General features: G+C 42.8%; 1 protein-coding gene across 2 annotated transcripts in view; it reads right to left on the reverse strand.

Moving 5' to 3' along the window:
* Positions 1-10,552, reverse strand: part of RNF217 (ring finger protein 217) — a 124,837-nt gene extending 114,285 nt beyond the window's left edge. For both annotated transcript variants that reach the window (XM_036871609.1, XM_036871608.1), the window contains exon 1: positions 9,548-10,552. In XM_036871609.1, the coding sequence (XP_036727504.1) occupies positions 9,548-10,423 (876 nt within the window). In that variant the 5' untranslated portion in view covers positions 10,424-10,552. The remainder of the gene's footprint in view (positions 1-9,547) is intronic.
* Positions 10,553-14,742: the final 4,190 nt, after the last annotated feature.

Raw genomic sequence — 14,742 nt, forward strand, 5'->3', positions numbered from 1 at the left:
TTGTGAAATAAGATATCAAAAATTCAGGTTCAAAAATCTTACCTTATTTTTCCTACCAACCTAAACTTACTATAATTTACTATCAATCATTCACTCAGTCTTTTAACAAATACTTATTGAGCACCTATTCTATTCTGGGCTCCATGCTAAATGCTAGTTATAAAAGCAGCTCAAATAATAGTGGGGAAGGGGAGATAATTAATCAAACATCAAATAATCACACAAACATATAATTACAAAAGGAGATAAAGATACAATGGCTGCAGAGTAAAAAGGACTCTAAAAGCATAAACGGCAGGACTGATTCAGTCTGGAGACCCAAGGATGGCTGACATCTGAAAGAAGAGGAAAATTAACAGAGGGAAGGCTACACGCCTGACACACGTCTGATGTAGAGCTGGAGGGACAGAGAAGAGACTGAAGAGAGCAGAGGCCAAACCTCATCAACAGTGTTATGAACTGGAATCTTTCTGTACAGCAATGGGAAGGTCTTGTAGGTGTTTAAGCAAGATAATGAAATGTTGAGATTTTCATTTTAAATACCAACTTGGCTATCTACTCTCATACTCCGTATATTGACAACTAGCCTCTGATTTATTAATTATTTATAGACTAACTACATAAGTCCACTATACAAATACTCATTTCATGTGTACAATATGCCAACCAAGAGCTAAGAAATCAATCAAAAAAAAATGAATAAGGTTTCTGCATGCATCAAGCTCTACAGTCTAATGGGAGCATAGAGCAGGAAACAGGTGATTTATATATAGTGAAATGAGAAGAATCTTATAGTGAGTCAAAGAGTTGTCACAGAATATAGGAAGGATGCTTAATCCAGATATAGGGGGGCAAGAAGAATTCTCAAAGGAAGAAATGTCTAAGCTAAGATAGAAGAATGAATCAGTGTGAAAGAGGCAAACAGAGTTGGGGGAGTGTGGGAAAAAAAGTAGACCCCCCCTGCAAGACAGAACCTAATGTCACTAAACTAAAGAATCATAATTAAGAGTGTCATAGAGTGCTCAAGGAACAAAAAGAAGTTTAATATGGCTATAGGCTTAGGGGGGCACTTGATGAGAAACAAAGTTAAGAGTGGTAAACAGGAGTTAGATCACTCAGGCACATGTAAATCATGTTTAGATTCTATTCTACAAGCAACAGGCAGACTGAAAGGCAAAGAAGGGGAATGCTAAGACCAGTCGTGCATTTTATAAGACAATGCTGACTGTAGTGTGAAGGACAGACTGGAAATGGTCAAGATTGGAGCACTAGGACCAAGCAGGAAGCTGTGGTTGGAATCCAGGAGAGAAATGGTGGAGGCCTGAGCAAATGCCAGTAGAAATGAAGAAAAGTAGAGTAGAGAAAATATAAAAATAATTTCAGGAGGTAGAACTGAAAGAACTTGGTGATTAATTAGATCTGGGGGGTGAGGGAGAGGAAGAATTCAGGGACGATGCCCAAGTTTCTGGCCTGGGTATAACTGATGGAAACAAGGAAGCCCAAAGGAAGGGCAAAGCTTTAGGGGTGTGGGAAGGAAGAGGAGGAAAGGGAGATTTCATCCTGAGAGGTTTAAGGTGGCTGTGGGTAGTACATGCAGGTGGCAATGTCGAGGAGACAAACAGCTACCTGGTACTGCAGGTGAGAAGAGTCATCCGGGCTAGAGACAAAGATTTGGAAGTCAAGAGCATATAGGTGTTACCTAAAACCATAGGAGTGGACGACATGGCCCCACGACTAGTACACAGTGTGAGGAGAGGAGAGAGAGGGTTTAATATAGGACCATGTAGACACCAACATTAAGCGATGGTAACATAAGAAAAAGCTCAAACGGAAACAAAAAGGAATGGCCAAGAGAATTAGGAAGAAAACAGGAGAGTGTGCTGCCATTAAAACTTAATAGTAAGTGAAATCATAGCTCCTCTAAACTAAACTCCTCTTGATTTTCATACATGAAGATGAGGCTGACTTTGGTAGAAATCTTTCTCTGGATCTAAATCTGGGCAAGAGACTTCCACTTCCTCAAAACATGTAATTAAGTTTCTTCTTGGACTGGAAGACTTGTGATTTTGTACAATACAGATATAAACTTAAAAGAAAAATGAAATAAATATATATTTAACCTATAAATAAGATAATAAATGCAAAGACTGTAAAAAGACCTTGGGTTTTAGAGCCAAATGGACCTGAATTGAAATCTCACCTTTGCCATTTCCTAGCTGTGTGATTTAGGGCGAGTTATTTAATCTCTCTAACCTTGAGTTTCCTCACATAACATTCTACTACCTACAGTACAGAAACTGAACTGTTCCTGTCTTCTTGAACCCATTCTAATCAGAAAGCCACCCCCACCAGTGCCAATGAAAACAGCACTGTTCACACTTACAAATAATCTCCTTGTTGGGAAATCCAATGGTCAATTTTAATCTTTATCCTGCTGAAACTATCGGAAGCATTAGACAAAAATGATGACTATTTTCTTTTTAAAACATCACCTTTGTTTGGCCTTTGGGTAACCACTCTGCCTTGGTTTTCTTCTTGCCTATCTGGGCCTCTCCCTTTCAGACTTTTTGCTGGTTTTTTCATACGTCCCAGACTCTATATCTGCAAACACTGGTATGCCCAGACTCAGTCCTCAATCCTTCCCTATCCACTATCACGTCCCAGACTCTATATCTGCAAACACTGGTATGCCCAGACTCAGTCCTCAATCCTTCCCTATCCACTATCATGCCCCAGGTGACCTCATCTGGTCTCATGGCTTTAAGTATCATCTATATGTCAAAAATGTTCAAATTTACATCTTCTTAAGATCGCTCTGCTGAATGCCACACACCAACTGCCTATTCAACATCCTTTTATGAATGTCTAAATACCTTTTCAAACTTAGCATGAACTCCTGATTCTCCTTAAAACTAGTCCTCCTACAGTATTCCTCACCTTATTAAATGACAAACCCATTCTTCTAATTGCTTGGGCTCAAAACCTGAGTCATCCTGGACTCTTTTTTTCTCTCATCCCACACCCAATCATCAGCACATTCTGTCAGCTCTATTGTCACAATATATTCAAAATTCCACCAGTGCAAACCATATTCACCTCTATCACCCTAGTCTGAACTGTCACACCTCTCCTCTGGCTTACTGCCATAGTCTTCTAACTGGTCTTTTAACTTCCATTCTTGACTCGCATAGTATATTCTCCACAGAGAGCCAGAGTACTTTCTCATAAAGGTAAAGTCATATCTGATTAGCTCAAAACCATCTTACAGCTGCCGATCTGATTCAGAGGAAACGCATATTCTCTATGGCCTTAAAGCCCTTTCCGATCAGCTTTTCCCACTCTTCCCGCTGGTTTCTTCTTATCGCTCACCACCTCATTCCCTATGCTTCAGCCGCATGGATCTTTTTGCCATTCCTGGAACCCCCCCAAGTATGCTCCTGTCTCTGGAACTTTATACTTGCTGTTCCCTTAGATATCCTCATGGTTTGCTCTCTCACGGCCGTCAGAAAGATCTCTGCTCAAAAGTCACCTTGTAAAATAAACCCTCCCTGACAACTCCTAAAAACACTATAAATATATAAAGAAAAACCTCCTCCCCAATATTTCTTATCACCCTTCCCTTGTTTTTCTTTCTCTATAGCCCTTATTATCTCCTAATATACTAAATAATTTACTTATTTTATTATCAATCTCTCCCCAGCCTAGTATATAAACTCCATGAAGTAAGGGGCTTTATCTGTTACTGTTCTCTGTATCCCCAACACCTCCAACAGTGTCTCATATGTAATAAGTATTTAATATGTAAGGGAATTAAAATTAAATAATAAAACATGTGTAAAAATGCTTGGAATATAGATGCTCAATTAATGGTTGTTATTATTTGTGGAAACTCAAGTGTAATTACCCAAAACTGATAGGGCAAATAGTACTGATAACATTGAAAGAGAATATTATTCTAGGAATTAATTGTCCTGCAGACACTGAATTTTTGTTTTAAGACAGAACTTGATTTGGGAAGGTTCATTTCGTTTATCACATAAAACCCTTCTGACACAGTGAATTTGAACAAAAAAACCCAATTCTTTGAAAGTATCATAACTTTAAAGATTTGCCACATTGTCAAGAATGATCCAAAACAAACTTAGCAAAATTATGTTTTCTTTTAAGCAAAGGTAATAAATATTTTGAAAGAAGCAAAGTATTAACTAATTTCTATTTATCACAATTACAAAGAACTCTGAGAAATGTTTATTAAGAAAAAAGTAATGAGTGGATTAATTACTTTGAAATAAACATAATAGGAGGAATAGTAATATGCTTACTAAAAGGTTAACTGGTATTCCAGAATCAGCTTAAGAAAATCCTCCCAGAAAGGCAGCAGAAGAGGGGAGACCCACAGCTGTCTGAGAACTTAAAGGAAAGCTTATTTATGCTTGGAAGACAAAGCTTGGAAGAAACACTGCCAACTAGTCTCTAAGATGGCTCCTTGGGGGCATTTAATACATTTATAGATTATCTCATGGTCCTTGACACACAGGTACTCAATAAGTGTTTGTTAAATGTGTAAATGTTACATTAACAAATGAAAAAGTTAATTATAAGAAATTATGACTCAAGTATCTGTCTACAACCCCATCACAAACTCTTAACGAAAATCTGGGAGCTGAAGTCCTAACGTTCTCCTTTTGCCGTCTCTCACATGAGGAGTAAGGAAGAGCCTTCAAGTGTAAAAGCTGAGCTCTATCTACTCTAGGAGAAAAAAAAAAAATCACTACTGTAAAGGTTTCAGTTGACGCCCGAGGTAAGTAGTACTAGTCATGTTATTTGAGATCTTGTAGGCAGTGGAGCACAATGCAGGGTTTCTCCACGTGGTGTCGTCATCTCCAGATGCTGGAAGCGACGGGAAGGAAGACACCCAGGCAGTGCCTGGACCAGGTCCTGCTGGCCCAGAGATGAACCTTTGATAGGGGATTGACTTCTCCACAGAAATCAAGTACTACTTAAAATCAAATTTTGAAAAGTAAGAGAAAAAAGAAATTACTAAAGAGAAATGAAGAAATTATTAAAAGAGATATCAGTAAAGAGTCAGAAGAGGAAAATAAGTAAGTGCATGAGTCAGGAAGGTATAAAAGCAAATGTTACCACAGCCCCCCAGTACACACACACACACACACACACACACTCATTCTGTACACAAAAAAATAAGCTTACATATGCCTGAATTCTCACTTTTCAAATTCTCAGAGTGATTTAACAGAGTTCAGTCTCTTTTATTCTTCACATTTTTAAGACTAACAAAATCACACCTGGCATGATAGGATCTGTAAATTACCTGTGTGAAGACGGCTGCATGCAAACTCCATATTGAACAGGACAGATTCTAAAAATATCCAGGTTGTTTTAAGGTTTAAAGGGAAAAAGTAGGTTACACTTTTACCCATAAAAGTCTGAATGACTCAGAGTTTAATAATAGGATACAGAAGCTTTCATCCCTAGGTCACTGAATCGAGGGTGACTATGGTAGACAGTCATTCTAGGACATTACCATCTAGCAGCTGTTTTGTTCACAAACTGCAGAAGAAATGTATTGCTTGTCTCTATTAATACTCATTTGACAGGTGTATACATTCCAAGTCATATGCATCTGCCAATCGCGAGCACTTTGAAGCAGAGTGATGAAAGCTGCAACAGCTGTTACCTTTAGAAAGCCCTTAGCATGCCCAATTCTCTTCTTTCTTTATGTAAAGTACTAAATATTAATATTTCACATCATAACATATCTTACTGTTTCAAACCAAAATCATAAAAGAAAGATACCTGTGGAGGATTTTTGAAATGAGTGCAATATCATTCTATGAAACAAGGAAAGCAACAATCTTTCCTCCTAGAAAATGTGGTAAAGGCCAAACCAGCTGAGGTCAGTACTCAGAATGGCCCAGCGACCTGCAGGAGACTGCAGACATCCCTGGGATTGTGTGCTCTAAGCCATGGTCATACATGCACACTTAGGTTACTAGGAGACGTACTTCTAAAATTTATGTGCCAAAGATTTATGTACCCAGGCAACACAAACCAGTTAAACTCCCACTATCTCCATCATGGTACTCTAGAGCCTTTAAGTAACTCCCCTATGTTAAGTGCCAAAGATTATAATGTATCAGTTCAATCCTTCACCATGGCAACTGGAAACTGGATGGTACCTATCGGCCAGTAAAGTCATTCCACTAAGAAGGATTCTCCAACAGCCCCAGTCACAGTGATAACTGAAGAAGAATTATGTTTTGAAAAACTAAAACTATTATTTTTAAACCACAGTATGGAGGTATTTAAGTCACCACCCTATGTCTGCACTGAAATAATGAAGACACCTATCTATCAGCCTTTGCCACACATTCAGTCCACGGCACTAATGGAAATAAGATTTATCATCTAAAAACCTGCATTCCTGTCTTCCAACTTTGTACCTTCTTTCAAAGAACTCAGCATCTCCTTTTAGAAGAATATTAATTTAACCAGGCAATATTCCAACTCACATTTAGTATGCATTTTTAACGTTTGCATAAAATGCTTAATAGGGACTCTGCTTTGTTTTCTTAAATGATGTTAATACACTATTTGGCACAGATCCAAAAGATGACGAAAAAAGTCACTAATAACTTTTTATTTCAAATATATCATTTTACTTTAAAAGGTCTTAAAGAGTCTTGCATGTTCAAGCTTGACAGATTTACTTCTGTCAAAACCAAGAAGCCTTATAAAATGAGAAAGAGGGCACTCTCCATGCCCTTTGACCTGGTTCAGTAATGCAACAAAACAACTCTGCAGTTTGATTTTGTTTTGCTTTAGAATTGGTGTGTCATTACAGATCATGGTCTGCAATCCCATTTCATTGATGAGGAAATTAAGACACAGAGAGGTTAAGTGATGTGGAAACACAGCCTCTTTAAGTAGAAGGGACCTTATCATTAACACCCATCAGAATTATAACCACAGGCCTAGTTTTATGCAAGTGAAAGAAATGCCATTTTTGTATAAGCTAAGAGTTTGTTTTAAAACTCTTTAATTCTAAGTTTAATAACAAACTTAGCAAACCTATTATTTTTGTCTACTTTAAGTCTTTGTCTTTTGTCTTAAACATCAAGAATCTCAGAGTAGAATTCAGTGCTCAAGCAGATCACCTCCTTCTAGCCGTGGTTTCTGGGGGCAGTTTCATCATCTCTTTGTCGCTCAGCTCTTCATAAACTCAATAACTAATTAGTTGAGCATCTGTTATGTGTCAGACAACATTCTAGGTGCCAAAGCCACAGTAGGGAACAAATCATGTGAAAACTCCTGTCTTCATGGAAATCAACTGCATAAGTACAAGACAGAGTATTTTTATCACTATGGAGAAAATAAATAGCTGGAAAGGAGATCTAGAGTGTTGGGTGAGGCTCAACTTTGGGTGACCACCAAAAAGGTGGTCAGTGAAGGTCACACAGGCGACATCTGCATACAGACCTGAAAGGGAGAAGGGGAAGGAGTAAGCAAGGGAATGGGGGGTGGGGGGGACTCCAGGGGGATAGTCCAGGCACAAGGAACAACACACACAAAGCCCTGAAGTGGAAGCATGCCTGGCCTGCATGATTCATCTTTTTGTTGTTGTTTATTATTTCAAATAAAGTATATTTTTTCCTTATTAAAAGTTCTGTCAAATACTTTAGAAGAAGGTCAGGAACATACATACAATCCTAAATACTGCCGATAACCTTCAGATACTATGTTACTTCAGAGGAGCTTTTCACAGTTGTGCACGGCAATGATTCTTCACTCACCTTGCCACCCTCCCACTCCCCACCCCCACTCCTTCTCTTTCTCCACTGGAGATCAAAACACTGACTTCCTAAAACTAACTTATGGAGGCAAAAAAAATTTTGCTTTGGGGAAAGGACCCACCTTAAGGGAATCAAACTGCAGAGTACCCCAACCTATAATGACCACCTCTCTTGAACTCCCAGCCCTTAAGAGTAAGTGCTACATGATATTGTTACTCTGTTTACATCTTATTATATGCTACCTTGTTCTTGTGTACACATCTTGTATACACACAAGGGGACTTCCTTGGAGCAGGGCCCATACCTTGGGAATGTCTGAATCCCACCACAGGGCTTTGCACATGGATGGCACCGATATCTGTTGGGCTGTTTGACAGTGATGTCATAGAAACCGACACAATGAACAGCAGGCTTTCCTCCTTTTTCAAGTATCTGTCTGCCGATAAAGCATGAAAGAGACATCACAGTCTCTCACAGGCGTTTGGATAACCTCAGCCATCTTGGCCAAGTCACTGTTTGTGTAGCATTCCATTCTGTCTAAATTCCCCTTTGCGTTTGCCGTTGGGCACGTTACACACTTTCAGTCTAGACACAAGCATGGATTAGCCACAATACACAGAGGAACTGCACCGTGTGAAATCCTCTTCAGTTCGCTTCAGCCAATGTTATTAAACACTATTACGGGAAAGGATACCAACATGAAACTACCAGACACAGGGGCTGTAAAACCCTGTCCATACAGTCTAGCCAGATAAACAGACACATCTGGAACAACTTCAGTGCATGCAAGACATGCAGAAGTATTTTGAAAGTATACAAGCAGTGGCCTGGAGGTGAGGTAAGGCTTCACGGAAAAGTTGGCACCTGAACAGCCAGAGTTTTGAAAGATGAATAGGCGTAGGACAATCAGACACGGGATCAAAGGGCATTCCGGATTGTGCAAAACACTGGCAGAAACATAACAGACTGAAAACTGCTGGAAGGACGCATTCACCACCAGGGAAGGAAAGCCGGTCTACTGCACTCTTAAACTTTCCAAGAAAAAAAACAAGTTTTCAAATAAGGAGCTGAGGAGGAAAGTTTCACCAGCACTTGTTTTGTTAAGCCTCTTAGCCTCGCTTTGCTTTGTTTTGCTCTTTCTGTTTTGTTCCCTCTCAGAGAAATAAAGCACTCTGCTGGCATAAAACTTCAGTGAGAAAAAGTACTTCAACTTTACTAAGGAAAAAGAAACTGAAAAGCGGACCAGGGCCAAGGAATAAATAAAGTAATAACACTTTTTCTGGATTATTTAAATGGAGCAAAATTTCAAATTCGGTATCATTCATTGCAACTCTTCTCTCCACCAACTCAATACATATTTATTTTATACCCACTATTTGTTAGTTTCTGGGATACCAGGCCTCTGAGGCACTCTCATTGCCCTCCTCTTTGAGCAAGCTCCTTGCTTGCAATCTAATAAAAGAAATAGCAGAAGGCAATTCACTTGTACCCTGTTCCTTCTATGGTTGCCAATCAAAGCTCGAAGCTCAAGCAGAGTTAAATTCCAGTCAAGTTAACCAGCGAAGACAAACACACTTAAACCAACAACCGAGATGTAAGAAACTGATAGAGGTCCTCCATAAGGGTGTTCATCACCTCTTCCTGTGAGCAGGGAGCTGGCGAGCTGGACTTCCTGGCCAGTGATTTGGATTGCTGAATGGAGGACAGGGGAGGGACAGAGGGGCTGAGGTTACCTGGGAGCTCAGGTAGACTTTGAGGCACTCCTCGCACACGGCCTTCTTGCAGCAGGGCAAGGGCTTGATGGGCTTGTCTTCCAGGCACACCCGGCACATCAGCACCATGAGGGGCGCATAGGGATCCCCGACCCCACCCAGGCCAGAGTAGGGTGGAGCTCCCAGCAGGCTGGGCACGGAGAACGGCTCGGGCGCCAGGTAGAACTCCAGCTCGATGCTGCCGCCGTCGGGGGACAGGGGGTCCGCTGGGAGCGACAGCCGGGGGCTGGGGAAGGAGGAGGGGGTGCTGGGAGGGTTGGTCACCGGCGGAGCCCGGGGTGGCGACGCGGGCAGCGAGAGCCGCTCCGCCGAGGGGGCCTCGGGCAGGTCGTTCTCCACACAGAACACAGAGCAGAAGACTTGTCTCTTGGCGGGGGGCGGGCGCCGCTGGCCCAGCACGTCCAGGACCAGTCCGTCTGGGGCCCCGACGCAGGTCCGGGGCTCCGGCTGCTCGCCGGGGGGCGCCTCCTGCTGTTCATCCCCTCTCTCCTTTCGGTCCCCCGCTTCCTCCTCCTCCCTTGCCAGCTGCTGTTGCAAAGCCTGGGGGTTGAGGGGCCCGGTGTAGGCCAGTCCTGCGGGCTGCGCCGGTGCCTGGTTCTTCTTCCAGCTCGGGGCCCCCCGGCTCCTCGCGGGCTCCGGGACGCTCGTGTGCGCGCAGCCCGAGTCGCTTCCGCAGCTGCCGCCGCTCGGCTCGGCGGAGGAGGCGCGCGGCCCGGGCGCCCCGGTGCTGTCCCCCGGCGGCCTCGGGGGCTCGGGGTGGCCCGTGGCGCCGCCAGGGGGGGTCCGCGCCTCCAGGGGCCCGCCGCTGCCGCTCACCGTGCTCTGCTCCTCGCCCATCGCCGCCCGCGGCCGAAGCCGCCGCCGCCCATCCAGCCGCCGGGACCCCCACCCGGCGCCGGCGGGCAGCGGGGGCAGCGGCTCGGCTCGACTCGCGGCTCCGCTTCTGCTTCCGGGTCCCTCCTCCGGGGCTGGGACGCCCCGAGCTCCCTCGGGGGAGCCCGTGCTCCCGGGCGGCGGCGCGCGGGGAGCCCGGCCCGGCCCGCTGCTCCTCCTCCTCCTCCTCCTGGTCCTCCCGCGCGGCCGGGCACCGCCTCGGGGGCGCCGAGGGCCGCTCGCTCGGGCCGCCGGCGCGCCCGCCCCACATGCAGGTCGGGGCGGCGCCGCGGCCCCCGGGAGCCCCTGGAGGGACAGAAGGGTCCGAAGGGAGGAGGCCGTCAGTCCCGCGCCATCGCCGGTCCCCGCTGGGGGCCGGGCGGCCGGAGGGCGGTGGTCAAAGGGTCGAGGGGCCTGTGGCGCCGCCGCGGCGCGCACCAGGAGGGGCAGCCGGAGCGCGAGCCAGCCGCCGCGGCCCCTGGGGGAGAGGCCGGAGCGCGCCACCTCCCGCTCCCGCTCCTCGTGCTTCACCTAGCGCCCTCCTCACCGCCCCTCACCCCACCCCTTTGGCACACACCTCCCCACACGTACACACGCGCGCGGGCACCGCGCACTCACTCACGCACACCCCGAGTGGGTGTGATCTCAGACCAGGATGCGCTCTCGCCCCCAGGGTTCACGCTCGGCCTCCACCAAACCCTCCAGAGCCGGCAGGCTGCCCTTCGGGCTACGCTTTGAGCAGAACTTCCTACAAAACTCCTCTTTACTGAAAGCTAGAGCTAGAAAACCCTGGCTAGTTAGGATTTTGCTTTCGCTTGTTTCTCTTGCGTTCGTCCGATTTTAAATCCTCCAAAGAGGGAGTTCAGAGAATTAACGCTAGGAATTATTAGTTCAAAATGCTGTGTGTACAACTCTCTGCTCTCTGCTTAATGAGGTAGGAAGGATGTTTGAAACCCACAAAAGTGCCGAAAAGCACGTTTAACCTACTCCTTTAACTAGAATCCTTATGAGAGCTGGTAAATAACGAATTTAAGATTTATCCCCCTTTCCTCCTTTTCAGTGTCCTCTTAGGAACTTTTTTTTTTTTTAACCCTTTGAATATTCCAAAATGGGTAGCATTAAGGTAGTAAGATGGTCTGGCCTAATTAATAAACCGGATCGTTGGTGGAAACCATGAAAAGTTTCATTAGCACAACCATATTTATCCCCAAAACTGTTTCCAAGACAACAATTATAGTTGAGCCAGAACTTAATTATGTGTTGATCTATCTTTATTTTCCAGGAAGTATTAGTCACCCAGACTGGTGCATGTTAGTTCCCTAAAGCCAATGAAAACATTTTTGGGAAGCCAACCTTTGTTTTTTTCATCTTGAGAGGGAATTTAATTTACACATTCATGTAATAGGAAGGAGCTGTGAAGTGTGTAGAATTTTTTTATCTCGAAGTTGTTATTGGGTTGTTCTAAAATATTTTCCAAATCAGATAACAAATGCTAGAAAGGTGACTAGCTATGCAGTACTAAGAAAGGAGGGTAACACCAAAGAACATGTCCATCATGTATGTCTGATGTTCAGTGGCACCACAAATGGATGAATCTAATCAATCAGTCTAAATGCCCACCTCATTTATCAGTCTGACCCAAGAATGAAGAATTCTTATTTGGAAGATTAAATGCTATTTAGGGATTTTTTTTTTCATCTTGGCTAATTGATTTCCTAGTAACTGCTATTTTTCTTCCAAATGATCCTAGTGTTCATTGTTTTAAACGCAGGGACAAGAAGCCTACATGTTTGTGTCTTTTTTTGTATGCCATCTGATAACTACTTTTCTATTCTTTCTAAAGGGATATAAAAGTAATCCGTGTTTTCTGGGTGACAACAGTCTGAGAGTAAGACCAGAGTAACAATAATGGATACAAAAAAGTATATCTCCGGGGCTTCCCTGGTGGCGCAGTGGTTGGGAATCTGCCTGCCAATGCAGGGGACACGGGTTCGAGCCCTGGTCTGGGAAGATCCCACATGCCGCGGAGCAGCTGGGCCCGTGAGCCACAATTACTGAGCCTGCGCGTCTGGAGCCTGTGCTCCTCAACGGGAGAGGCCGCGACAGTGAGAGGCCCGTGCACCGCGATGAAGAGTGGCCCCCACTTGCCACAGCTAGAGAAAGCCCTCGCACAGAAACGAAGACCCAACACAGCCAAAAATAAATAAATTAATTAATTAATTAAAAAAAAAAAAAAGTATATCTCCACAGTGTCTCTAGGAATCAAACCCCTCAAGGTCTTCCCATAGTTTTGGGACTCCCTCCTCCACACATATTTGTCGTAGGTGTTCCAAGAACTTGTTCTTGCAGTGCCCACCATTTTGTTCCTTATCCCTCAGATTTGGTTCACTGAAAGTGGGTGGCTTCCCTTGACACTGAATCAAGTCACCGGTGGGACTTTTGAAGGCAGCCCTGTAGCTCTGCAGCCCTTCTCCTTACCATGACTTCCTCCCCATGGGATTTGTCTGGTGTTTGTGAAAACAGAACCATGGCATGCCATATCTCCAGCCTCCAGACAGACTCAGACTTGCCTCAATCCTGGGCCCAGCACCCCTGGTGTTCAATCTGGGACCCATAGGACACCAGTAACATGGAGTTAAAATGCAAAGTTAATATGGTGATCCTACTATCAATTTCCCCTAAAATGAAACACATGAAGCACCTGTGATAGTTGTACTGATAGGATTCATTAAAAAAAAATTGATTGAAAATATAGTTACTGTAGCAAAAATTTCACTTATCTAACACAAGCTTAATTTTCTCAAAACTCAGACCATCTGCTCCATGTCAGGCTGTATACAGTTGTTAGTACAGTATAAACTCTATCACCAATATTCTGTCACTACCAGTTTCAACTTTCAATGTTTTGTAATTTGCAATGGGCTGTGCACATTCCCTAAAACCAAGACTTGAATATTGGGAGACAATGTCAAGTTTGAGAATTGACATAGTCAATTACTTTTGGTCATTACTGAACGTTATTTTTTCTATTACCAACTTTCCTATCCTGGCTTTTAAGCATGACTTGTTTTTGCTTCCCTGGAAAATGTTTATTCAGACTTTAATTCAATAATTAAAGACCCTAGATTTATTAATTTATTAAAAAGTGTTATGAAAAATCAGAAAAGCTGTGAATCATTTTAATTTTACATACTAAAGGTAAAGCGGATTTCTTCATAACTGTTGTGGAGAAAAAATACATAATGTTTAAATACCATGAAATAATTAGACAGCAAATACCTGACTTGTTTTTCTATCAGTCCTTCAACTATCAAATATATATGCGTGTGTGTATATATATATATATTTTTTTTTTTTTTTTTTAATTCATTTCCTGAAGAGGAATGAACACAGTGGAACGAATTTCTAGGTCTGCTTCTGAAAGACACAGTGGAATGTTGGTCCTCACTCTCCTATTGTCTCTCCTCTTCACCCATGGAGGGAGAGAGCCTGGAATCATTAAGGAAAAGGGGCATTAGTACAACACAATTGTTTCGCTTTATTTTTCCACTCAAATTTCCTAAGGAAAATCCAAATGAGATAAAGTTAAAAATAAAATGAAACAGTACATTCCTTCAAATTATAAAATTAAAGCCCAAATGCTTGGAAAACAGAGGAAACCAAGAATAAAAAGGAAGATGAGGAAGGAAAATGAAGACGGAAGGGAGGAAGGGGGGAAAAAAAAGGAAGGAGAGAAAGAGAGAGGGAAGGAGGGAAGGAAGAAGGGAAGGGAAGAACTTTATTATCCACTACCCAAAATAACCACTTAAACTACTTTAACAGAGTGATAAACTTCATTTTAGTGTTTACATCTGTGTGTATAAAAAAATGTCAAATGATACATGCTCCTTTTCCTACATTTTTAAAATTAGTAATATATCCTGACCATTTTCACACTATTAAGACATCTGTATATCATCATGATTTGTGACAATATAGAATTTTACTATATAGATGCATCACAATTTATTTAACTAATTCCATTTTATTTTTAAAAAGTAGATTATTTATGGTTTTAAGAAAACATACAATATAACATTTAATATATATGAATATGTATTATAACCTTTGTGTACATTCCTAATATACCATAGCATAAAGTCCTAAAAATTAAATAGCTGCTCAAAAGAGTAGATGTAATTTTGAGGTTTTGGCACACATATCAGAGAAATTTAGCACCAATTTATAACCCCATTAACAGTGAGGGTATGAGAGAGTCTACATCCCTAATCATTCTAAGGAGA

The sequence above is a fragment of the Balaenoptera musculus genome, chromosome 12 (assembly GCF_009873245.2).
Source record: "Balaenoptera musculus isolate JJ_BM4_2016_0621 chromosome 12, mBalMus1.pri.v3, whole genome shotgun sequence".
NCBI lineage: Eukaryota > Metazoa > Chordata > Mammalia > Artiodactyla > Balaenopteridae > Balaenoptera > Balaenoptera musculus.